A 27,487-nucleotide genomic window follows, 5' to 3' on the forward strand; every position below is an offset into this window, starting at 1 on the left:
TTTTGACCTACTCGTGGCAGATACAACTCCTTTTTTAATGGTAACCTTTAAGATATTTATTAAAGGAATTCATTTTTCCTGGAACTTAAACTAAAACTCAGCAGGTATCAGTCCAGCCTGTCGTGTTTGAGCCAAATATCCTTACGCAAATGTTCATATCATTACCTTAAGTATAATCCAAAATCATAACTATTCAGCAGAGTGGAAACTGCAGCAAGTGTTGCATTGGAAACTAAATGAGTTCTGGGCCTGCGAAACACATTCCACATACGGAGAGCATTAGGGTGTCAGCCTGGCACACAGCTCAGCTCTAAACCAGATTCTCCTTCTTCACAACATGCTGCAGAGCCAGAGTGACTTTAATGGCTGTGGCTCGGTCTGCCAGCGCCAGTATTTCATTTGAATGTAGAATAAATTATGCGAAGTATGATTCGTCAGTGATGTTTGATTAGGTGTCCAATTCAAAAGTGCCAGCAGCAGGGTGTAGTCCATGTGAGAGAAGCTGAAAGACTCTGACTCAACTATAACAGTTTATTTTATTATTTAAAGGGACAGTTCACCCCATAATCAAAATTCATATTTTTCATAGAAGCCTGTAGAACAATTTTCTCTCTTCCAAACTACACCTGTGTGCATTAAGCCTCTCGTAAATGAATAGATTTCTTTTGTGATTTGGTTACTGAATGTAGTTCAGTAGAAAGATAGTTCATGTAAGAAACGGCTCTTGAAAAGGACTGTAAATTATCTTCAGTAACAAGGGGCCATATTTTGTAAAAAGAAACATTTCTCTCGTAGGTTTCAGATATTATTATTTGTACCGTTTAGCGAGCCACAAGCAGTCCACCATCTTGTTGCATTATATTGGAAGGAAGGAAGACATCACTACGACCGATATCTCCAACACTTTTCACCTATCTGGATTGATAAATTGCACTATTTATTTTGTCCCTTTTTGATACAAAATTCAGAGTCAGAATCTTTTCTAGAGAACCTATATTAAACTTGTACTCCAGAAACATGTAAAACAGTTTTAGTCTTTCTAAATGTTTCAAGGGATGTTCAGTTTTTAGGTCTAGTGGTCTGTGGAGGATAAAAGGTCAGCGCTTCTTTGTTTTAGGTTCATGTGTGTGGGCTCTGTCCTGCTGAATAAATGATCCTCTCCTCTGGGTGTTATACCTGGTGAAGTGTTATACCTCTACACAAAAAAAATCTTCTTTTTGGTTGGGAAAAACAATGCAACAAAAAAGAACTTATTCCACATAAGATGTAGCAAATCTTTATTATGTAATAACGATCTGCAATGAAGACTTCCTTATGTATATATACATGACATCTGAGGGGGTCTCACTGGTGGGTGTGTTCCAGTTATACCTCACAACACACTCACATCGAACATGACTCTGCGCAGCCTCCAGAGCTACTTGGAGAGGATGTTGGTCATCACACTAGTCTCTCCGTGCTGGTTCTTGGCTTTACAGATGTAGTTCCCAAAGTCGATGGTCTCCAGGTCCTCGACAGTCAGGACGCTCTGGGAGACCCTGGTGGTGTGGCTCATCCCTCTGTGGACCAGCCTCAAGGACGTGTGGATGTGAACTGGACGGTGGTCCTACACAATGAAATCAAGATTTACTACCATTGTGTTGTTTATTGGTGACAGAAAATGTTTTCATCCACAATGGTAAGGAAAGGAAAGGTAATGAAAATGTAAGATTTAACATTCTAACATTCTAACAATGTGATCACATGATATCTTCTGAAATTATTGCAGATCTGCTGGATGCTAGCTAGCTAGGTATACTGACAGCACTGACATTTATGAGACAGGCTAACCGTGCCAACAGTGACAGTTGCACATTTGTTGGTGAAAGTCAAATCCTTCGCATGTGTTGTCAAGTTGGTGAAGATGCGCACATTTGTGTTTTTATATTTGCATTGTTTCTGAAGCTGTGGCAAGTTTCTCCGAATGGAAGTGTTCTTGCAGCTGTTGGCCACCGTACGAAACACTCCAATTACTTTGGTTTTCACCATATTTTCAGGGTCAATTTCTCTGATGGGAAAAAAAATGTCTTTAAGAATTTTTTTATTGCACAAATGTATTGTACCAACCGCATTGGTATAACAAAGCAATCATATTTTCCATTTTCAATAACAACAACAAACCAGCGGATTCAGAACATACTAGTACAATTAGGCAGTTGGCGGTTTTAAAACACATCCATGGGCGAGATAACAAGAAATGCAATATCCATGCTAGAAACAAGAGGGCAGTCCAGGACAAAGACAAAATGTCCATAGCAAATTGAAGAAAAAAAACAAGATAAAAGTTACAGGATTAACATTATTGATCATTCATCCCACACCTTCATCCTCATCCAGACCTCTTAAGTGTCTCATCACTGGAGCCCAGGCCTTATCAAACACTCTCCCCCTTCCTGCATTCTTGAATCTAAGTTTCTCCTGGTAGAGGATCTCACCCAACTCCCTCAGCCACATCTCGAACGAAGGCACAGCATCAGACTTCCATAACCTCAAAATACGTTTTTTAGCCAAAACAGTACCCAAAAACACCGGCCATTTGTCACTGCCATAGTTCAGATCAGTGTCACTCGTGGACCCCAGAATGGCCACAAGGGGATCAGGCTTCAATTGCTTGTCAAATGAATTGGTGTGTAAGGGTGCCAGGTTGATTTTTACATTTGTTACATAATGCTGATACGCTGGAATACATCTTGTTTACTTTAACTTTTGAGTAGTGCAACCTATGTACAACTTTAAATTGTATCAGATTTAATCTAACATTTACTGAGCACCGGTGAATATTCCTAAAAAATGTTTCCCAACATTCCCCAGTGATCGGAACACCCAATTCTGTCTCCCACTCAGTTCTATACTTTTCTGTGCTGACTACTTCCTGACTAAGAAGTGTCTGGTATAGGGTTAACACTGCTCCTCTTCCTCTACATCCTGGTCTAACATTAATTATCTCTTCAAGTGCCCGATGCTGCGGTATATCTGCAAATGTAGCTATATGAGACCTCATAAAGCTCCGGATCTGTAGATATCAAAAAAAGTGTGAGGCTGGGAGATCGTATGTGTTCCTCAATTGTTCGAAGGACATCAAGTGGCCCCCCTGGTACAAGTCCTTCAAGCACTCCACTCCCTTCTCCTTCCAGCGAGCAAACGCGGAATCCACGCTGGCCGGTTTAAAGGCGTGGTTGCCACAGATTGGGCTGTCTATGTACATAGTTGGGGCTTTCAAGTATGTTATTTGTTTCCATATTTTAAGAGAATTGTGTACCAGAAAGTTCCCTGCATATAGTAATTTATTAGTCTTAACTGGACTATTCAGAAGGGCTGGGAGAGAAGTTCCGAGACAGGACGCCCGCTCCATAGAAAGCCAGGCTGGAGTGTCCTCCTCGGTGCCCTCAGTGAGGGTACCACTTCTCCAGAAAGCCAGAATGTTTAAATGTGCTGCCCAGCAATATAACATCTAACATTTGGTAGATTAAACCCTCCCTCATATTTATCTTTACAAAGGTGTTTCTTGCCGATACGCACCGCTTTATATTGCCAGATGAAGGCGGTTAGAATAGTCTAATTTCTTAAAATAGCTTTGCGGTATACATGATGGGATTGACTGGAAGAGATATGTAAAACGTGGGAGAACCACCATCTTAACTGCGTTTACTCTCCCAACCAGTGACAGAGGGAGAGTTTTCCAGAAGTCTATGTTCTGCTTAAGCTGGGTTCTTTTCAGTTTCCAGTTCTCCTCAAGTAACCATTCGGGTTTTCTGGTGACTGTCACCCACAGGTAAGTGAACCTGTCCTCGGCTATCTTAAAGGGCACAGATTTCAGTGTGGAGCTGTTCTGGTTCAAGTACACTGGCATTAATTCACTCTTATCCCAGTTTATTTGAAACCCCGAGAAGGAGCCAAAATGGTTAAACAGCTCCATAATTGAGGGCATAGATTCCTGTGGTTTTGAGACATATAGCAAAATGTCATCCGCATATAATGACAGTTGATGATTCTGCCCTTTAATGGAGACAGGTGATATTCCGGGATGCCGCCGTATACTTGTGGCTAGTGGCTCTATGGCTAAAGCAAATAAAAAAGGTGACAGGGGATCTCCCTGTCTAGTGCCACAGTATAGTGGGAATTGGGGGGAGATATTCTGGTTAGTGATCACACTAGCTGTGGGATGAGCATACAAAATCCGTATCCAGTCAATGAACATCTTCCCAAAGCCAAATGTGTCTAGGGTCACATACATATATGGCCACTCGACCTGGTCAAAGGCCTTCTGAGCATCCACTGAAATCACAACTGTCTCTGTATTGTGCTCAGCATATAGTATGTTAAATAGGCGTCGTAGGTTGAAATAAATATGCCTATTGGGAATAAAGCCTGTTTGATCGGGGTGTACAATCGTCTGGATATAAAGCTTCAATCGGTTAGCTAGAATTTTGCTAATCAACTTTGTTTCATTAGGGATCAGTGACACAGGTCTGTAAGATGAGGCTTCCAGCTCATTCCGGCCCTTTTTCAAGATCAATGAAATATTTGCATTATAGAGCATTTGAGGCAGTCGGCCAATTGACGCTGCATGTTTAAACATACGCAGCAGCAGTGGGGATAGTTACTTAGAGAAGCACTTGTAAAATTCTATAGTGAATCCGTCAGGGCCAGGTGCCTTATTATTTGGAGATTCACCAATTGCTTTTATTATGTCTTCCATAGAGATGTCTTTGTCTAGATCCGCTATTGCTTCACCGTTGAGATGAGGCAAGTTCAGCTCAGAGAGAAATGACTTAATTGCATCTGTATCCCGATTACCATTGGACTTATACAGATTTGAATAGAATTCCATGAAACGTGCATTTATTTCTTTAGGGTCAGTGAGGACAGTGCCCATGTCTGATTTTATTCTCAGAATTGCCCGGGAGGCTTGTGCCTGTCTCAACTGTCGTGCCAGCAATTTCTGAGGTTTTTCTCCTAATTCAAATTGCGTCTGTTTTATTCTGTTCATCTGTTTACTAATCTGAGCGGATACAATTGTGTTATATTCATCTCTTTGGGAAACTATAGAGTTTAATGTGTCGGGGTCTTCGGAGGCTCTGTATGAACGTTCTAGCTGAGACACACCTTCATCCAGCTCCACTAACCTCCTTTCTCTTTGTTTTCTCCTACCACCTACATAGGATATGATGCTGCCCCTAAGCACTGCTTTAATGGATTCCCATAATACTGAATCATCCACATCACCTGTCCGACATATATTTTAGAAAACTTTTCTCTTTTAAAATTGTGTTGAGATCGAATCTCCAGGTGTGTTCGCTTTTATGGTTGTTAAATCTGATATCGAGTGACATGGGAGCATGATCACTGATCAAGATGTTGTGGTATTGTGTAGTCGCTACACTAGAGATCAGCTTAGAATCCAACAACATGAAGTCAATCCTTGAATAGGATTTATGCACAGGAGAGAAAAAATAATAATCTCTGGTAGTGCCTTCCTTAACACCTATTATCCGAATGTTTTGTCGTCGAGAGCGCGAGACGAGGTCGTCCACCCGCCCGTTGAGCGACCTGGCTTCCTCAGCCCATCTTGAGCACTGGTCTTCCAAAGCTTTGATTCGGGTCTCATGTTCGTTCAGGCCACCTTCGGTAGAAATTACTCTCTGTTCTACCTCGCCCAGTGACTGTTTCAGACCAGCTATGGAGGCATTGAGCAACTCGAACTTCGACTCTACATTTTGATTTAGCTGATTGATAGCTGCCATGATGTCCGTCCTCGTCGGAGCCTCGTCCTGATCGCTGCTAGCATCCAGCCTGGTGCTAGCATCCAGCCTGGTGCTAGCATCCAGCCTGGTGCTAGCGCTAGCCTCGTCGCTAGTTTCATCAGTCGTAGTTTGTTTCTCTGCACTTTTGTTCTTTTGCAGCTTATACTGCCGACTTTTGCAGACCTCTCACGAAGAAATGTATTGTTAAATTATATATTTTTTTGAGGAGGAAGCGGAGCCTCTCAAAAACGTGATTATTCCATATCCAGCCAAACCGGAAGTCTGATGGGACATTTTAATTGAAGTGAGTTGACATAAACACAGATTTATACAGATGATTGTTGAACTGTTCCTGTTTCTGAATCAGGTCAACTTAATGTTTCAAACCCTTTTTACCTGTCCAGGATAAGACCAGGTGAAGCTCACGTCCCCCTCCGGCTCCCCCAGCACTGTGCAGATCACGTTGACGTTGTCTCCGCCTGTCACAGATTCCGGAGAGACTTCGAGGCTGACCAATGGTGCCCCGCTAGGAACTATAACAAGAAAACCAAACAATTATATAGAAATGCATAAACATTTGTAAAGGAAAGCTTAGCATTTGAACACTTTAACCTCCATCTACAGTAGAGCCAGTTATTTGTGGGGAGGGGCTGGTCTCTGTGACGGCCTTGTCAGACAAAAACTCCTCACTACATTTTCATTTCATAAATTAACCTTGTAATTCTCCTCCCATACATCTGACTCTGTTTCCATTTAAAGGGGACAGATCATGCTATATTTGAAACATATTGTAGGGCCATACCTATATAAAGTATATAAATATAGTTTTTTTTCAAAATACCAAACAGATCCTGCATTTTAGCCATGCCTCATTTTGCTCTATTTGCTCTTTCCAGCCCTGTTTTTGCAGGAGGCTGATTCTGTGAGCTGCAGCTGACCACACCCCCCTGCAGGAGAGGGGAGCGTGCTTTGAGATCAGCTGCTGGGCTCAGAAGAGGGGGAGAAAAAGAGATCTCCGTCCTCCGTGTTTTATTCTTATAGAAGTAAGAAGAGAAGTAACGGGGCAGAAACCCTCATATTCAGTTGCCAGTTACTTTGGCATTTGGGCAGGGATATCTAGATACTTTCCAAGGTTTGACATAATGAATTGTGCTACTTTTAAAGCAAGCAACGATGTTTTCAAATCTGTAATCAAAAAGCTCCTCAAAAACGCTATCGAAGCAGTTCCTCCGATGCTACGTTAGTTCAAATAGTAACAACGAACTATTTTTCTTAGCAGATGCATGTCAATTTAAATAAATACATACAACTATTTTTTAAATCAATGAAATCATTTTCTAAATCCATAAAAGCATTTAAATTAATATTGGGAGTCAAATCGTTACTTTGTTGAGAATGTGGCCATGTAATAAGCGGGATAATGTGCAGCGACTTGGTCATTATGGGGAAAAGAACACCGACAGGCAGATCAGGAGCCCGACGCGAAGCGGAGGGATCTAGATCGGCATGACATTAGCGGCATGACCGCGTCGCTGCACATTATCTCTTACATATGATTATATAGTCATTATTCATTTGTTTTAAAGTAGGTCATGCCGCTAATTGGACAGCCTTCTGGGGAAAACCTGGTCTGATTAAGAGAGACGGCATTCATCCTACTTTGGAAGGTGCAAATCTCATTTCGGCAAACATTTCAGGCAGGCCCGGCTCCAGGATGAAATGACTGAGGGGGCTGTTAAAAAATCAGAGGCGGCGACCTTTTTTTCACAACTGTCACGGCCTGGCTCTTGGCCATAACAAAAACGTGGAATGGACCCGATATAAGGAAAGATATTTATTATTACCGTTAAACTAAACAAAGCTACCACAATGGGATGTGTTAATCAGTAAGATCAGTAGTGTATATGTGGGTGTGTGAACATGGTGTGGTTGTGCAAAGTGTTGAATGCCAAACTAAGGTGAAGGGAAACAAAATCATAAGTCAGGCAGCTGCTCTCCAAAACAGATCCTCCAACAGAGAGAGCAAGCAAGTCCTTGGCTCAGGCCTTTCACTCCTCATGACCGTGCTGACAGCCAGGTGCCCTCAATCAGTGCTGAACGTTAAAGGGACATACACACACACAACAGGTAAAGTAGGGGTCGTCACACAACAACCAAAAATACTGGCAATGTAATTAATTGACACACCAAGCTTTTTTTTAACAAGATAAATCTGCAGAATTGTATATTACCTTATTTCAGTAAAGTTGCAGCCTCCTTGTTTGCTTATTGACCTTTCTGAATAAGCGCTCCTTCCAGTCTTTTTCCCGAAATTGTTTTGTGAGATCCGCCTCACATGCCAATTGTCAACAGGCTTTTCTCGGGTGCACATCCCCAGTAGAGCGGGCCATTTCAGACTGCAAAAAGTTTCGAGCTACAGCAAACTCAGATTCCACCATGGTTTTCATGAGCTCAAGCAGCGGTGTCACCTTCTGCACATCCAAAAAGTGAGGATTTTCTGGGTCAAGGGCACAAAGCGCCTCGACCAGCTGGCTGTTTCGTTCAGAAAATCTCCTGTTCATTTCCCCAATGACACTGTCCAATGTGCTGAAGAAGAGCCGCTTGCACTCTGTCTCACTTCCTATGTCCCCCTGACCTATAGTACACTCCACCACATACTGCTTCAGGTGTAGGGACTTGGCGAGCTCTCTTCATTGGTAGAGGAGCCGCTGGTTCTGATGCATCAGCTGGGCTGCCAGTGGAACACTATGCCCAAATGGCTTGGAACTCCGAGTCACTCCGGAGATGCTCCACGCAATCCAATGTACTTTTAACAACCTTAACTCCAGTGTAGAGGTCTGTTTTTTTATCCTGCTAGACTTTGTTAGGAGGGTCCAGAAGGGCGAGGATTTTGTGGACCATAACCGCAGTAAACTTGAAGTGGGGCTCTTGAACTGCTTTTAGGAGGCCTGCTGCCTCTACTCTTAGTTGGGTGGGAAGGCCACTGCTGTCAATCTCCACAAGGAACTGCTCGACAGAGTCATAACTGTTGACTATGACTGACACGGTACCTAGGTGACCGGTCCACCTTTGGTCCAATAACCTTTTCAGGCGTTGTCCTGTGTACACTGCGGACACAGTTGGTTTTTTCAGAAACCGATAAAGCATGTCACACACATCAAAAAATACTTGCAGAGTATTCTCTGATGACATGGCATGAATAACCACCAGATGTAATTGGTGGTTGAAGCAATGCACATATGGGACCTCTCTCTCAACTTTCTCCAGCAGTATTTTCTGCACGCCTCCTCTTTTCCCTGACATCACACTTGCACCATCATAGCACTGGCTGAGGGGTTTGTCTGTTGTTAAGCCTGCCTTTCTTAGCTCAGAAATGACACGGTCTGTCAGACTATCAAGGTCACTATTTCACTCCTGAGCCCTATTATTTCGTTTTGAATGTCATGTGATGTGTATGTGGCATTTTTCGGAATAGTGCTGAATGCCTTTGCTAAGGCCGGGTCTTTCCTCAGTGTATATTTCATCATAGACAAAAACAGTCCACTTTCCACGTCTTCTCTTGACTCCACAGCATCCAACGTCCCCCTGAGCGGTTGCTGGTGTGACACAAGGAACTCAATGATGTCCACGATCGCACTTAAATATTGGCGATTTCTTGCCAGTTGCCTCTCATTAACAAGCATGGAGACCTCAGATCCTGTAGCACTAGGAGCACCATATTCGATCCAGAGAGCGTTGCATTTCAAATTTTCCTTGCTGGATGCATGTCTTGAAAAACCTTTGGTGATATCAGTTGCACATTTCCAATTACGGAAGCTGGTTTGTGTGAAGGCTTTGTCTGCATTAGCACTACACCCTGTGTTAAACTTTCTATATGGAAAGCAAAATGCGGCGTCAGCCACAACTGAATATTCCAGCCACTTTCTTCCATTAAAGGGAAATGGAAACACTTTTCAAACTGCTTTCCATGCGACAATATTACCATTAGGAAATGTATTTATCTAGTCTATTTCCAATGTAAACGATCGAGATACGCGAATTTACTTTTTGAAATACGTGCCTAATGACCATGGGCGCTTCCATTGCTCCGGGACTTTTCCAGTGACGTCACTGACTGTGTACGGCTTCCTGGGCCAAAGCTCAATAACAAACAACATGGCGTGCAATGCACCAGTAGTTTACATTACAAGAAAACGGTCGTCGTCAGGAGTTTATTGTATTGCCCCAGGCTGCACAAATGGATTTTATACAAAGAAAGAAGAAGTACATTTCCATAGGCTGCCACTAAAGGATGAGAAGCTGCTCAAAGTCCAGTCTGGATGCCTGGTTCAATACAAAACATTGGATTTGAAGCCAGGATCTGTTCCCACAATATTCGATTTCTCAACGTATGCAGTCGGGAACACCGACCGTCCCAGCACGTCGGCCGCGCAAGACAATGACAGTGTCAACAAACGTGAAGTTCGAGCCACCAAACGAGTTTATTAATTAACGCAATCGCGTCCAAACTAAATGGTAGCTATTATTATGACGTACAATAGAGAATTGGGGGTGTTCTATAGCTCAACTAATTAAACTGGCATACACACGCTCATCTGTCGAAAACAGCCCTAAAAAGGCTAGTATTGCTATTGATGGATGGTATTGCAGGACCCAGAGCGCACGGAGCACAGAGCGGACAGCAGATAACGGAATTGCAGTTTTATTGCTTATAGATTATCAGAACATTTCAAAGGGGACACAGCCCCATTGGATATTAACCTATGGATTAACTACATCATCGTTTTTATCGTTGTAATGCCAGTTTAGACCAGACAATGAGGAAGGTAAGCCGTTAGCCTGGCGTATGTTAGTACCTAGCGCCACTTGTTTTGATGTACGTTTTTGTGGATAACCTCGCGAGTTTGTATCTTTCAGTGTTGAGGTGGGCACCGTTAGATTCTGTGTCTCCTTGCGATCATAAACGATGTGTGGATGTGCGGCTAGGATAAGTAATAAGGGAGCTAGGAGTGATTTTCGGTGCAGTAATAGGTTAGCATTTTCGCTCGGGGCTAATTCAGAGGCTCACTGTTAGCATTGTGTTTTTTTAATTTTTTTATTCCGGATCGTATGCCACTCTATTCGACCGAATCGGTTCATAAGCATAGGCCATGGGATGCCTGGTAACTGTAGATGCTTCCACATCAATGTCATCTCCCGACGAATAGTCAAATTCATCGTTCAAAACGTCGATCTCATTGCAAAATTCCTCCATCGCTGCCATATCTGCTACGTTGTGTTGACTTCTGGTGGAGCGAAAACACAGCCAGTGACATCACCATTTGGGACTCCCCTAATGGCGGCGGCCTGTTCCCGGAATTCCCCACCCGGCCGGCAGATAATTAATTTTCTTTTGGCGAGTAATATCATATACAATAAATATTACGATCAATATCCATTGTAAAATGAATAAACTACCGGAATATTATAACTGTAATTGGTGTTTCCTTTCCCCTTTAAACCAATTCTTGGTAAAGGTGCGTTTTTGGCCATTAATTATTCGGACAGGGTAGGACTGCAGGATAACTTGTGCTGGCCTCTCAGTCCCAAGATCGTCAGGCGCAGTGGCATTAAAAGGTGGAGCTGGAGGCGGCTGTTGACCCATTCTAGCGCTTATTGTGGAACAAGATGCTCCGGCCGCCGCCGGGACATCTTCTCTGGCTGGTGGAGTTAACTCGCTCTGAACTAAATCCCTCTGTGGAAGCTCGGCCTCCACAATATCTTTGCTGCTGCCAGAGCTACCAGTCTTCTTGTTGGACAACCACTTTCGGTTATCCATCCTGACCTAAACGTGTCTTCTCTTTCTTCCTTTCCTTCTCACTGCTCTACAATCTTTTTGCTTCTTTATTCCGGATTTACCCCTCTCATTCTGTTCTTCTCCTCTGATCTTTAATAACAGATAGTACATTATTAGATGGCTGCAATTTGGTTAACAGACTAACTTTGATTTCCTCAATTCATAAATTGACAGGCTCTGTAAATATAACCTTTTCTCCTCTATCCCTTAACTCGTCTTCCTATGCAGATTGACTTACTTACTTACTATCTACTCTTGTGTATTTCGTGTCATGTCACGATTAAAGACAAATTAATCATTAATCATCATTAAATGGTTGATTTTTTATTTTCAGAATTGAATGCTCAAACCAAGGCCTAAAACCTGTCTTTTCATAAGAAAGTGACTAATATATAAACCAAATGACGCTCGTGAACTGTCAACAGGAGGGCGGGGGGAGCCTCGCTGCGGGGAAGCAGTGTGTGGACCTGTCAGCGCAACTTACATGATGCCGAATTTAACAAACACATTTAAATAATTGGTTTAAACGGCATAGTAATAAGGACGATCGTTCGTTCTGTGTGTGAGAGAGAGAGAGAGAGAGAGAGAGAGAGAGAGAGAGAGAGAGAGAGAGAGAGAGAGAGAGAGAGAGAGAGAGAGAGAGAGAGAGAGAGAGAGAGAGAGAGAGAGAGAGAGAGAGAGAGAGAGAGAGAGATACACATTGAAACTTGACCCCAAGTTCCTCAATCTTAATTATTCTATTAGGTTATGACCTTTTCCCCCAAGGCTCCCCTGGCCTTCACCTAGGACACATGTATTTACAGAATGCACAAACTCAATGTATAACAATTACATGTCTCTGTAAACACACCATACCCGAAAAGGAGGTGTGTTGAAACTAATATATGTGTGTTTTTATATATTCATATGTGTTAAACTTGAATGGACGAGTACATTTTTTCCTCTTAAATATAGAGGTTTTTTTATATTAATATTCCTATAATGATGTCCCATTTTTAGTAGAAGTAGATTAGCGCAAATGGTCTTTCTTCCACTTTTGTGTTATAATCAAAAGGTGTTTTTGTGGCTATTTGTGAGTAGGTGAGGTACAGTACAACCTGTGATTTCTGCCTTGAGTAAAATGATTACCCGTGGAAAATGTATGTGCGCTCGTGGGCAGACTTAGTTAATTGGATAATTCATATCCTGCAAGACTCCTAGAGAGGCCATGGGATAATGGTCGTTCTGAATTATTAATAGATGTATTCCTGTTAAGTGAGCTGACTTCGAGGTTAGAGGAAGTTCAGAGGAGGCCTGTGCTAAATTGCCACGACATTTTGGAGTAGTTGTCTTAAATATATGTGTGTGCTTAATTACTCTGTATGAAGTAGGAGCAGTTTGCATGGCAGGAAACATCCTTATTTAAACACACACACACACTGTAAGGAGAGGGAGCGAATCAGACGGAGTCAACAACTGCTGACTCATTGCCTAGGGTCCTGCCCAGAAGTGAAACTGGCCAATGGAGAACTACCAGCTCACTGTCTTGGGCTCGCCAATAACAAATAGCTAGGGAGGAGTAACCGACACAACTCCTCCCACAGAATGTGTTTAAATACTGTAACATTCTTACAGTCGGTGCTCTCTTCCTGACTGGCTGTCGTGGTACGTTTATCACATTGTGGTAGGAATTGAGCCCGGAGTGCTCTGTATTGTGTATTGTTGCTCTTACCATTAAAACAGATTTTTGTTTAACCTTTATCCTGGTGCTTTGAATTCCTTCTTTTATAAATTGATCAGCTCATCCGTCATCAAGGGGCGGCGCGGAGCAGAGGTGAACCTTCCACCACCGCCATCGGGTGGTGCTCCAACAATGTGTATGGTAGAGCGAGAGTGAGCTAGCGTGTGTATGTTTCTGGAAGTGAAACGAGGCAGCAGAAAAACTGAGGTCTGTGATGTATTTTGTGAAACAGAAGAACAACTAAATAAATGCAACGGCCTCCCAAGAAGAGCTCGCCTCTCTCCAGTCATTTAAGCTAAAGTGGGTTATTGAACCTGAAGCTTGTTGCTCCTGCCCTGGGAGATGACAGAGAGTCATCCCCCTGTTTCCTCGACTACGGTCTGGCAGCCGACAGGAAAGCTCAACACACAGATGGTCAGTCCGCCCCTTTGTAGCATATTATTTCGATGAGAGATAAGCAGATCGCCACTGGGCTTTCAACTAAAGACACAGCCACGCAAAAACTGCGGCATTTTATACAGCTCCTTATGGTTACTGCAATTTGTGAAGTGCATTCCTCTGTGGTGAAACGATCAGCACTGCACCACGGAGGAAAGCGGCAGAAAGTCGCCTGCAGTTAAAGAGAGCGGGGCTGCGTTGCGTGCATGGCTTCCTTCTGCAGGTAACGGGGAGACGCGCTCTGGCGGCGGTCTCGTTCAGGATCCAAAAATACAATTTAAATATTTGTGCACACTTATTCCACTAATTCCTAGTGTGCCACTGGTTACGGGGCCGCGTGCCAATGGTGGCACGCGTGCCAGGGGTTGCCGACCCCTGCTCTAGAGTCTAACTGCCATGAGAAAAATCGGTACCACTTTACAATAAGACTACCCTTATAAAGGGTTTACGAATAGTCTGTAATTCATTTATTAATTAATTTGTGAAAACTTTATAAATCATTACTAAGCTTTTATAAGACATGAGATAACCTCTTAAGCCCCACGGACCTGGTTCCGGGGCCAAAATCGCGTCATCTGCAGGAAACAACGTCTAAGGAACCTTAATATTTAATAAACTATGAATATTTTATATCCATATAATGGGAAAAACTCATTTAACTGATCTTTTTCATTTTTTTTTTCAAAAAAAACACACAATGCTAACACTGACCCTCTGAATTAGCCCAGAGCGAAAAATGCTGGGTACTGGAAGCATCCTGAATGTGGGGGAAAAAAAATTGATTTCCTGTATTCTGGTGCATTTTAACAGATGGTTTGATTTTTATGTGGCTATACTAGCATGAGGGAAATGATGGGTACATTTTGTAATTTCATTCAGGAGTAAAGAAAGGAAACATATTTGATTATTAATTCAGAGCCATCTTTGAATTAATAAAAAGCAGTTTAAATGCCAATTTTTTGTACATTTATATACAACAATAAATATTTGTGAGTGCATTGAGAGATATTGTTGTGGAGAGCCATTTATATATAAATCGCAAAATACATTTGTGAATCCTTCTGTGAGCATTTATTAATATTGGGACTGATCTGACTCCATACAGATGTTAAGTTCACCTAGGAATGGTATCGACTTAAATGTTCAAATAAATGTTGCTCTTCTGTCTATATTGGTCATTTGATGCCCCTTGACTGAAATATCCCCACAGATTTCCTTAACATTCTGGGATGAGAGTCCACATCACAATTTACTCTAAACTGTCATTTCCCTTTCATCACTCACCTCAGCAACGGAGCTCTCTCCACTGTCCCTGTGTTCTGCCTCTGACTCACTCTCAAGCGCCTAGATGTCAAGAGAGGTGGTGAAGTGATCATTATTTATTGAGCAGTATACTCTTTCACATTGAATCATAACAAGTAGGGGTGTAACGGTTCACAAACATTTCGGTTCGGTACGTACCTCGGGTTTTTGGTCACGGTTCGGTTCGGTACGTTTTCGGTACAGCAGCATTTTTTTTCACAAAACATATATATATTTTTTTATTATTATTAAACTGTGAATAATGTATTCACTCAAATAAATACAAAATATAATAAAATAAACATTAAGGTGCAGCATTTCGATGAACTGAAATAATCTGTATTTGAACTTTACTGTACAAGTACTCACAAAACATAAACTATTAGTTTTGGGTTTTTAATTATTATTAAACTGTGAATATTCACTCAAATAAATACAAAATATAATCAAATGAACATTAAGGTGCAGCATTTCGATGAACTGAAATTATCTGTATTTGAACTGTACTGTACTAGTACCTAAGCAGCCAGTTTGACATTAGGACTTGCTTGTCATTGTATTTTCATGTTGTTGTTCCACATTGCTTGCCGAAAGGGCAGATCTGCTGGCACTAGCAATGTATCCTGCTGTGGAGAAAACCCTCTCGCTAGGGACAGAGGTAGCAGATACAACCAGGTAGCGCTTTGCTAACATGGCAACATAAGGATATTTGACGTTTGTAATAGCTTTGGCTCGGTCTGAACTTTCTGCGAGTGGTGGAGGCTTAAATGCTAGCGGGAGTTGGGTTTGCACTTCAGTCTTTTTTCTTTTGGTACCGGTGATATTCACGTTCGGGTGATGCCTTTTCAAGAGTGTGCAAGTTTGATGTATTGCCAGCCGCGTAACCAATGTTAGTTGAACAATGCCGACAAACAGCTTTGGTTTGGTCCACCTGTCTTTTTTCCGTCATCCTTGTATGTAACTGCGAAACCAAAATGTTCCCAAACCGGAGACTTCAATGATGCTGGAGGATTTTCGAGCTCAACTTTATCTGCGTTCGCCATTAATTTTCGACAGTTCCTCAAATTACTGACTAAATTTGAACGCATCCCTCTGACCAGCTCTCATAGCATGCCCTCTCATCCAATGGAATGACTTGCTCGCTCTATGACGCGATGAGCCCAATGTGAGGAAATTACTCTGAATGCTGCGACGCAGCACCTGAGATTACTTCCAAGAAGTTGTTCACGTTCTCAATTTTTTACGTTTAACGTTATATTCGTTCGGTACACTTCGGTACACACGTGTACCGAACCGAAGGGCCCGTACCGAATAATTTCGGTACGGGTACGTGTACCGTTACACCCCTAATAACAAGTCATACTGAATGTAAATACAACTGACTCTAAAGTAAGTCCCAGTCTGTGACATTGGACATTTTGAAGACTCAAAGTCCCAAGCAGTAGGTAGAATATTAGCTAGTCTATGTAATGTGCACAGAAAATAAACAGTTAACTGAATACTGGGGTGGAAATTGCCTATAAGCACTCAGTAAAACATAAACACACACAAAAAGCTTCTGAATGATAAGAAGTATAATTAAAACATAATGCACATTACCATTTTGAGAGAGAGTACCTAAATTAAAGAACTCAGAAAATAATCTCTTATCGAACTGAGGCTCCAGTAAAACACACTGACTGCATCTACACGGACGCCATTTATAGTATTATCCCAGTTATGATCATATTGGGGATATGGTGTTTACATGAGCACAGAGAGATCGGGTTATTCATGTTCCCTGTTTACATGATAAATACTAGTAACCTGGCATTTCTCATCTAAACTATTCAGTATTTGTATCTCTCTATCATGACCTATAACATCAGAGCCACTGTAAAACCACACCAGGGAAAGTTTCCTTTACTTAAGATGGCAGGAGAAGAAATCATCATTGACTACACTGACATGATTGACAAAGTGAGAGGGTTCAGGTACTTACTAGTTGTAGTAGATGCATACACAGGTTGGCCAGAAGCTATGCCATGCAGGAGAGAAGATGCAGACTCAGTGAACAAGTTTTTAGTCACGCATTACATTCCACTACATGGGTTTCCTAGGAAAGTGAGGTCAGACAATGGCAGCCATTTCAAGAACCATGACCTACGCACCGTAGAACAGTCCCTAGGACTAAGACACAGTTTCGGAGCCGTTTATCACCCCCAATCTCAGGGTAAGGTAGAAAGAATGAACCAGAACATCAAACAGAAACTCAGCAAAGCATGTGAGGAGACAGGCATGAACTGGTTAGACGCCTTGCCTCTGGCCCTTATGTCAATCAGGAGTTATATTAACCGAGGGACAGGTTTCTCCCCATTTGAGCTGACACATGGCCATCAGTTTCCGGGCCCAGGAGCCCTGAGCGTAGGAAAGGAAGTAGAGGTCATGAGTTCGAAACCTTATTTCCAGCAACTTAAGGGGCTGGTATCATGCTTTTCCACACAGGTTGCTGACGCCAAAGGGGAACCCGAGAGGCATGAGGCCAACACAGCGGAGTTCGTCTGGCTGAAGGTCATCAGGCCCAAGTGGCTCAACCCCAGGTTCTCCGGCCCCTACAGAGTGACTCAGAGGACATCCCATGCCATCCGCCTAGAAGGAAAGGGGGACAACTGGTACCACTGGAGCCAGTGTGCAGCGGGGAAATCACCTGGAAGGACCCTACACGACATCAGGACGGACCTGGCGCTGAAGCTGCCATCAGCGGACCGGAGGAGAAGGACCTCGAGGACATCCCTACAACAGACGGCCCAGAAGTTGCCGTCAGCGGGCTGGAGGACAAAGACACCGGACTTCACGGGGAAACAGAGGAACCTACTTCCCTCTGATCAGGTTGCTATAAGCTACACATAGCACCTCATTTATTAACCTATTTTTTGAGGGAAGTGGTATCTTAACCAACAGTTTAACTCATTTATTAACCTATTTTTAAGGAAGAGGATGCCGGGGACTAGGGGAAAGGACAACGATCCACGGCGGGGTGATCAGGTCACAGCCACACCTAGGACCCCATTTATAAGCCCACCTTTAGGGAATTTGTTTTTGTAAACTCACATTTGGGGAGTTGTTTTCTAAAAACCCATATTTAAGGGATTTTTTATTTTTATTTTTACCTCGTGTAATGCTGACACAGAGACCAAAACATTTCAGAGAAGAATAGAAAATGTCGGAAGGAGCCCTGAATTTCCTGATAACCTGTTGGTTGCTACTACTAGTAGGAATAATAGTCTATTTGTTCGCCCTACTGGTTGAATGACCCATTGGTCCACAGCACTTTTAATAACTTGGGTTTTAACACCATACGTTGGCATAGATGTTTTACTGACACTAGAAGAATTGGAGCTAACAGCATAACTATGTATGAGAACTGGAAATGTTTCACAGGCTTAGTCCTGTTTTCTACTGTAACTGTTGCCATTATTTTTATCTTATGTGATTCCATTAACCACCCAGACTCCACTCCTCCGCCAGATGAATCCGTAACTAGGGTTAAACGGGCCACATATGAGGTAGTAGTTACCCCAATGTCTCCTAAACGAACCTTCACTTTCCAAGCAGGTAGTGATGGAATAGTACAAATCGACCTGTGCAGAATTGCCCCCTGCAGAAACCTCGACAGGACCTATTCCTACCTAGCCAAATACGTCTGCTTAGCCCCTGCGGTATGTAACAGAAGCATCAAAGATAAGGTCAAAGGCGGTCCTTACACTTACAGAGGCAGTACATACTATTCCAAAGGTGATCCTTATGTGTCCGTCACATACACCTACGGTTGCTCCTGCGAGTCCTGGTCCAGTGTCCTATCAAATTCGGGTCCTGATGACTGGGGATTCATGCCATCTTACCGATCGGCGGAAATTGTTAGATCCCTCAAATATAGAATGAACGTGGTTAGGAGAAACCCAGGCGTTCCGTGCTCCGCCAGGTTTTGTAATCTGGTACTCATAACGATAAAGAATGTCGTGCTCACCGACGCTGGACTTTATGTCCTCGCGGTACATGCAGGAAAGGGTTCGCCACATGGCTTCTTCGAAATTAAAGTTACACCAAAGATAGAGCAAAACATTCCTCATGCAGCATCTAATGTTAAATACCTGTCTAAAATCACATGTACGGATAAATGTACGGGGGATTATAGCCAACTTCAACCCCTAGACGTCATCCAAATGGCCACAGGATACACAGATGACAATCTATGGTTAAAATGGGTTGCTCGAACAGCCCAAGAACAAATGGCAGGGGATTGCCTAGCCTGTGCTACGGCCCGCCCGCAATTAGTCACTGACCCTGCGCCCCTGTTTCCCACGGATTCCTGGGGTTACGACTGTATGTTACAACTTACCAAGATGGCTAGTCCTCCTAACTGTGCCACCCTAGCCAATGTTTTCCCTCCAATGGATAATGATACTAGGACAGGCCTATTCACGCCTAGCAGAGGTGTCGGTGGGTACACATGTTTCGCCATGGTCCAAGAATCTCCACATTTTGACCTAGGAAATGTCTCTACGGATTGGTGTAACCACACCGTGTCTAGCACTAGTATAGGACATTGGGCCAGGGCTGGTCTATACTATTATTGTGGGGGCCACCGCCTGTTCACCCGTATCCCCGAACTATCTGTAGGATTGTGTGCTATGGTGCGCCTCCATGCACCCCTAATGTTACTAGGCGAAAAACTGGTGCCCACGGACCCTAAAGCCTCCCTCAACACCAACCTAATTACCCGCCGTAGAAGGCATGTACTGGCTAAAAGGGACACTAGAAACTCGTTTGATTTATCCCTCGACTCTCCCACCTACATCGATTCCATAGGAATCCCACGAGGGGTCCCTAACGAATACAAACTAGCTGACCAAATAGCTACAGGGTTTGAAAGTATGCCAATTCTCTCTGCCATCTTCCCTGTGACCCCTATCAAAAATGTACATTACAACATACTCCGATTGGCCAATCTCACTACAGACGCGGTAGAAGGCCTGGCTGAACAATTGGGTACAACGTCCCTTATGGCTGTGTAAAACAGGATGGCGTTGGATATGCTTCTGGCGGAGAAAGGGGGTGTTTGCGCAATGTTTGGGGATATGTGCTGCACGTTTATTCCCAACAACACGGCTCCGGACGGTTCCGTCACAAAGGCTTTAGAAGGCCTTCGTACCCTATCTAAAACTATGCATGAACAATCAGGGATACACAATCCCTGTGAAGATTGGTTTGCTAATCTGTTTGGTCAATGGAAAGGTTTAATACTGTCTCTTTTTATTTATGTAGCTACTTTTATGGCCATTTTAATAACATGTGGTTGTTGTTGTGTGCCGTGCATCCACTCATTGTGTGTCAGACTAATCAGTTCCACCATTGAGGTAAAAGCTGCTTCTCCCCCTCCGTACCAAATGCCCCTGTTGGCTTATACCTCGGAGGGAGAGGACGAGTATGAGGGCTCGGCAGACAAGGACGCAGTTTTTTTACATGTTTTGGTCTTTCTCCACTGTCATAAGAAGTTGTTATGATGGGCTGTTCCCAAATGTTTAAAGTGCTCTAAATTACATTACATTACATTGCATTTAGCTCCCACCTTCTGATGGATTTGTATAATGTTGGGGGACAGACACAGTGGAAAAGAGTTATGTTTCAAATGACTTGTTTAAGTTGATCTCTTGAGAAAGAGATAAAAAGGGGGAATTGAAGTAAAGTGTTACAGCAGAAAGTTTAATACAGCGTATTTCTGGTATATTCATTTTATTATGTCACCTGATATATAAGAAGGGTGTTAAATTTGAATGGACAAAGTACATTTTTTCCTCTTAATTATAGAGAGGTTTTTTATATATTTCTGAAACAATGTCCCCTTTTTAAGTAAAAGTAGATTAGCGCAATAGTCTTTTCTTCCACTTTTATGTATAAGCAAAAGGATAGTTTTTTGGCTATTTGTGAGTAGGTAATGTAAAGATTACCCGATAAGTATTTTTCAGAAAGTCTTGTTGCAGTTTCCAGATATCAAGAGAGGCCCCTGAGTCTCTTTGTTAATCATCAATGGTTTTTGCAATTAACAGGGGAACTCCAAGAGAGATCTTCCTCAGATATAATCCAGTTAAAGTCTTGTTAGTTAATGATTCATTTCCTGCAAGACTCATAAAGAGGCCTGGAGACAATAGTCGGCCTGGATTATCAATACATGTATTCATTCCAAGTAAGCTGACTTTGGGGTGGAATAAAGTTCAGAGGAAGGCCTTAGGGTATGGGAACAGTTAACCTTTGTTAATTAAATAATTCACATAGCTTTCAGAGGGGAAAAACATGTGACATTTGTGAGGGGCTGCATGATGAAATGAGTGTGCGTGACACATGCTAAGGGAAATGAGTGTGTGCTACTATTTTACTGCTTGAGAGCAGAGGTAATGTTTTCCTCGTTATTATTGATATTAAAGTAACTTACATGTATTACTTGTATTAGTCAACTATAAACAACTATATCTTAGACATATCTTTAAAATGCCAAGGGTGTGTGGAGATGTGTGGGTTAAACTGATGGGGGAGGGGGAGCAGAGAGGGAACTCTATGCAAGAAGGGGGGTGTGTGTCCAAACTGCAAGAATGTGAGACAGCGAACACCAGATGTGTTTTTTTTGCCCTCAAACTGAAGAGACTCTTTCTCCTGGCTGGCTCGTGCTGATTCGCTACGAGAGCCCATCGTTTTTATATCGCCCAATGGATAACCTGTATGGGAGGAGCATCCACACAACTCCTCCTGTTGTTTTTTGCATGTAAGCCTGTTGGGTCCTTAGTCCACCCTCCTTTTTATTCAGGCGGTCCAGATAGTAAGGTCTCCGAGAGGAGAAAAGAGCAGGAGTACTTCTGTGTATTGTATTATTACCTTTTTGTCATTAAAACAGAATATTGTTTAACTTGTATCCTGGTGTATTTGAATTCCTTCCTTTTATGATTTTACCTAGCTCACCAAACGACACGCGGAGCCGAGGTGGGTTTTAGACACTCTGACTCCAACATCGTGTACTAACCAGAGTTAGGAAAAGGGACCACATTACTCCTGTTCTGGCTGCCTTACACTGGCTCCCTATAGAACACAGGATATAATTCAAAATTGTTCTTCTCGCCGACAAAGCCCTTAATGGGCAGGCGCCATCTTACCTTAAAGAACTCATTATACCCTACTGTCCTACTAGGGCATTGCGTTCCAAGAATGCAGGGTTGTTGGTCTCTAAAAGTACAATGGGAGCCAGAGCCTTTTCTTATCAAGCTCCACATTTGTGGAATAGGCTTCCAGTTTGTGTTCGGGCGGCAGACAGCCTATCTGTTTTTAAGAGTGCGCTTAAGACCTTCCTTTTTGATAAAGCTTATAGTTAGGGCTGATTAGATTCAGCCCCTAGTTTTGCTGATATAGTCTTAGTTTGTCGGGGGACATCTTACTTCTTCCTTCTTTCTGTCTGTACCTGTGTACTCTCATGTTCCGATTAACCCAGCTTCCCCAAATGTCTTTCTTTTTGGTGTCTATATACGCCGGGATCCGGAGTCATGGATGATCCTGTTGCTGTGGTCCTGTGTCCTGGATCGCGAGTCCTGGATCTTGAGTCGTGGCTGTGCCTGTTGCTGTGGTCCTGGATCATAGGTCCTGGATGGATATCCTCGTGGATTCATCTTCCTATTATACACACATGCATTTCCAAACATTTGGACTACCTATGTTGCAAATGTATTATCTTTTCAATTTACACACGGCATCTATTGCACGTCTGTCCGAGAAAAAGAGCCACAGCGGAGAATAAACAGAAGGGCAACCATGGCAACCATGCAAGGGAAGTCTTCTTCGCTGCTTTTGTGGCAGACTACAGGCCTGGCATATGTACTACATATGGCCGTGGCCCAACCTCTCATTCCCCTGATAGGTGGAGAATTGACCACTAAGCGGAGCACCACTTTTGTGACGTCGAAAATAATTCAAATCTGGATCAGTCTGTATCAGATCCGTTGCAGCCCCGTTTTTAGAGATTTGGGTATAGGTAGAGGAAAAGAGAGAGGGTTGTATTGTCTGACACTTGGTGAGTTCCCTGACACACCGGGGACACATATTCATGTGACGTACAAGAGTGCATTTTGCATGATAGGTCCCCTTTAAGTTGGCAAGCGTCCACATAAACCAAGATTAGTGATGTGGAGGGGAGGGGCTTGACCACTGTGAAATACGACCTCTTCCTGGAGGCTGATGAAGCGAAGTCACGTGATTCATGACTTTGTGAAAAGCCTCTCACCGTGCTTCTCGGTGCTTTAATCAAAGTGATAGGTAACATAATTATTTTTCACAGTTAAGGCACACGAGTAATGGTTTCTGATCCTGCAGCATCACCATGTGTCTCTGCATTAATGACCTTACCCTCCACGTAGAGCAGCTGGTACTTGGTGGAGATCTGGGGGGTGCCCTTGGTCACGGCCTTGCAGTAGAAGACCCCCTGTTGCTCGGGGCTGGGGTTCTGCAGGACGAAGCCCTTGCTTGGGTCGTAGGTCATCTGCGTCCCGTTGGCCGTGATCTCCTCTGGAGGGACCTCTCTGTGCAGGGACACCTCGGCCTGCGGGTCGGTCACGCGGCACGGCACCACGGCGGGCCGGTCCGGGCGCAGGTATGCGATCTCAAAGTGGAAGGCCGAGGGGACGAAGAGGTTGTCTTTGTCTGTTCGGAGGGACAGGTGTGTCAGGTCAAATAAGGTAATAAGGAAAATACTTGTATCTGCAAGCTAGGTCATCCATTCATGAAGGTGATTGATGTGTTTGATGTAGATTTTTAAACAGTTCGGATTATCTGGTTGTATAAGGTATTATCGTGGGTCAGTGTGTTACCTAAAGTAGCAGCAAAACATATAATTTTTGTTGTATGCTATATTTAAAATATTTTCTCTGCTTAACCTTGCTATCAGACTTTTTTCCTATACAACTAAAGCAAATTCCTTTTACATGAAAGCCTTTTAGCAAGAAACTGTATTCTGATTCTATTCAATATTAAACTGAATCCTGAACCCTCAATCAAAGTGACATGTCATTTTTTATAAATATCCCTTATAGAAACTGCAGAGTGCAATCTGCTATGTATCCCATGATTCACCTGTGAAATATATGTATGAGACGTATGATCGGTCGTGGTCCCTCTCACACTCGGTGCCATCACAGACGATCACCCAGCAGCTGTAGGGCCCCGTGTCGGCAGCAGAGGGCGCCGTCAGGATCAGCTGACTGTACTTGTCGCTCTGCATGATGCTGGAGGCGGAAAAGAAAACAAATAATCAGACCTTCACACATTCACATCCATCATGATGCCAAACGGCTGATTCAGCACCTGAGGCGGGAATCGTTGTAGGTGTCCAGGTAGGGGGGGTAGGACCACCCGATGGAGTTGCCTTTGCAGCGCAGCTCCATGTTCCTCCCTGGGGTCAGGCTGGTGCTCTGGCCCAGGCGCAGGAAGCGTCCCCTATCTAGAACCTGGGTCAGCAGGGACTGGCCTTTCCCTGCCACCTCTTTTAGTTTTCGTACCTTCACCCTCTTCCCCCCAGGGTGGATGCGGTTCTCTCCTACATCTTTTCTACGCTTGATCTGCTGGCAGGAACCTGGATAAGGGAGGAGGGTGAGAGAGGGGTTAAAGGGGCCCTATTATGGTTTGTTGTGTTTTCCCTTCCCTGTAGTGTTATAAAGAGGTTTGTGTGCATGTAAATGGTCTGCAAAGGCTAAAATCCAAAAGTACCCTCCCCCTGCTTGATACGACTTGATAATTGTCCTTTGTTAACTTCAGTAACATACTGTAGTGACATCACAATGTAACACTTGCGCTTCTATTGGCTAGCTCTCCAACACATTGTAGGCTAAGGGGTGGGACATCTAGTAGAGGCACAAAATACAATTATGAAACCTGACAATGAGCATAATAGTGCCCCTTTAAAAGTAATAAAGCAAATGTTACAAAGTCCTCTCTTTTTGTACTGTACGAGCGTCCAGACTTGTGATCAGTATGTCTTTCCAAAAGAGCTCTGTGTTTTCTCCAGCTGTGACAACATTAAAGCAGGAAGTGATAAATCCTTATTACTGGCACAGAATGTGCAGAACCCAGCCTCTTTTTTGGGCTCTGTATTTCTGAGTGGGCACATAAGACAAAAACAAATTCTCGGTCTGTGGTGTGGTCTTTCAGGGTGTGTTTGTTTTATTCTTCCGTGCAGCATTAATGAGAAGGAAAGGTCAGCAGTAAAGATCAGTAATGAGAAACGCCTGCTGCATACCTCAGATGCATCTGCTTTGAGTTGGTCTGCAGAAACACTTTGCAAAAATCACACAACTCTCATGCAACTTTTACAATTTATATGCATATATACAATTCAAATATAACAACAAATGTAAATCAAATGTTTTTCTTTGCCTCATGTTAATGTGATTTACTTCTTTGTCTAACATCCTCCCATTCTACGCCCATCACAAATACACAACCTCACATTATCTTATCCTCCCACTTCTTCCAGGTTAAAATCCAAGTTTTCATGATTAAAAATAACAGCCATTTTGCTTCATGAATCTACGAGACAGATGTGGAGACTTCACTCACCATTTTGGAGCTCCACCCAGAGCAGAGCCATGCCGAGCACCACCCAGAGCTTCATGGTGCAGACGGGTAGGTCCGGAGAGGTCAGAGGGGTTTGTTGAGGGGCTCAGGAGGAACTCTGCTGGCTCCAGCTGACCGGATCAGATTTGCTGCTCCATCCTCACACACTGAGAGCTAATGGGAAAATAACTTCTGATATTTTTGTTGACTCCCTCTCATCAAACCTGAGGGCAGAAACACAGACTCTGGAGCCCTCTGCTGGAGTATTGATCATAGAGCGTTGTGAAGGAGAGCATCACTGTTTAAAATCTTGAAACACTACATAGAAGCACATATACAACAGTGTGATGTATTTATTCATAAAATAATATGGGACTTTTTTTAGTGAATTAATAAGACAGTTACCTCATCATTCTGAGAAAAGTCATCTTTAATAAAAAAGAAATTAACAAGATTATCATCTCAAAATTCTGAGAACATATTTCTTAGAAAACATGTTCTATTTTTTCAGAAATAATAAAGTTATAACCTCAAAATTATAATAAAATGTACTCGAGAGCTCTATTTCAAGAAAAAAAATATGTCGATGAGATAATAATAATAATATCTTTAATTTGGAGTACTGGCCACATTTTTGTGTCATTGTTTTATATGATTTTTCCTCAAGTGAATTATTCTGTAATGTGTAAATTGAGAAAGTCATTTAAGGCTAATCCCTGAACAGAGACCCCTCTGTGCTGCTGTGCAGAGGTTCATATTTTCCCATGATGCACAGGGTGCTACATCCTGATTAGTGCTGTAACTGCAAGTGCTTTGACCTTTCCTACTCTCGGTTTAGACCTGCTGTGACAGTGAACCACCAGCTCTCCACTGTGTTGACCTCTTACAGACAACTAGTGTAGTGTGGAGTCGGGGCACCAATCAAAAGAGATTCTCTCTCTAATCTTAATACCAAAATATGAATTTCAATTTGTGTAGAAGAACTTATTTTTTCTTATTTCCAAGACTCTCAAAATGTCTCTTTTGAAGGGGGGCCAATCATTAACATGGACCCACTGAACATAGCTTCCTAACAGTGTAAAAGGGTATAACAGTAAAATGCTACATGTTGATACACAAATGAGGTTAAAATGTTAACATAGGTTCAGGAGCATGGCCACGCCTAAAACTCCGCCTCGAACCACGGCCACCCCTATTTATATCCGGCAAAACTTCCGGCCACTGCTCGTCTCCATCCTTTCAAGGACTGACAGCCAGACCGTGATTCACGCCGCGCGTCGTCACGGTTCAAACAAGCTACACTCTACCACCAGAACATTCAACTTACCATGGATCCCGAACTGCTGATCAACTCACCAGAGTCAGACGAAGATCTCTTCGACATCGGCTACCCGCCATCCACGTTTCAGCAGTTGGATCTAAGCCAAGCATCCGAACGGAGCCGCGTGCGCTCGGCAATCAGTGTTCCACACACCAGCCGCCACAGCTCCCACTCAAGCTCCCCCAACGAGACACCTCCAACTCCAGACAGGTCCCAGGCTTCGTCTACTCCGCCAGCGAGGGCACACAACCGGGGCCACAACAGGCACAGCCAGCTCCAATCTCCCCACCACCGGCAGCCTGCCTCATTAGCAGCCACTCGCGGTGGCGCACGCGACACGCCTCTCGGACGGAGCCGCGCTCCGAAACGGAGCCTGAACTACGGAGGTGGACATTCACTCAACTCCAACGTTTCCTGAGAGAAAACGGCATCCACTTTCGCCGAAACGACAACAAGGCTAGACT

At 43.3% G+C, this 27,487-nt stretch overlaps 1 protein-coding gene across 1 annotated transcript; it reads right to left on the reverse strand.

The window, feature by feature from the left end:
• Nucleotides 1-1,260: 1,260 nt before the first annotated feature.
• Nucleotides 1,261-25,926, reverse strand: pdgfrl (platelet-derived growth factor receptor-like). Its single transcript, XM_034092156.1, has 6 exons — nt 25,706-25,926; nt 24,455-24,722; nt 24,224-24,375; nt 23,501-23,794; nt 6,180-6,316; nt 1,261-1,606 (listed from the first exon to the last, which is right to left on the reverse strand). Exons 1-6 carry the CDS (start codon nt 25,758-25,760, stop codon nt 1,418-1,420), a joined length of 1,095 nt encoding a protein of 364 aa, XP_033948047.1. The 5' UTR covers nt 25,761-25,926; the 3' UTR covers nt 1,261-1,417.
• Between the last annotated feature and the right edge of the window lie 1,561 nt (nt 25,927-27,487).

The sequence above is a fragment of the Pseudochaenichthys georgianus genome, chromosome 10 (genome assembly GCF_902827115.2).
Source record: "Pseudochaenichthys georgianus chromosome 10, fPseGeo1.2, whole genome shotgun sequence".
Lineage (NCBI taxonomy): Eukaryota > Metazoa > Chordata > Actinopteri > Perciformes > Channichthyidae > Pseudochaenichthys > Pseudochaenichthys georgianus.

Coding starts and splice junctions, on each gene's coding strand:
- pdgfrl (XM_034092156.1), bottom strand. CDS start 25,760: ATGAAGCTCTGGGTGGTGCTCGGCATGGCTCTGCTCTGGGTGGAGCTC. Junction 24,723..25,705: donor CTGGGTGGAGCTCCAAAATG/GTGAGTGAAGTC, acceptor TCCCTTATCCAG/GTTCCTGCCAGCAGATCAAG. Junction 1,607..6,179: donor CCTGGTCTTATCCTGGACAG/GTAAAAAGGGTT, acceptor TTCATTGTGTAG/GACCACCGTCCAGTTCACAT.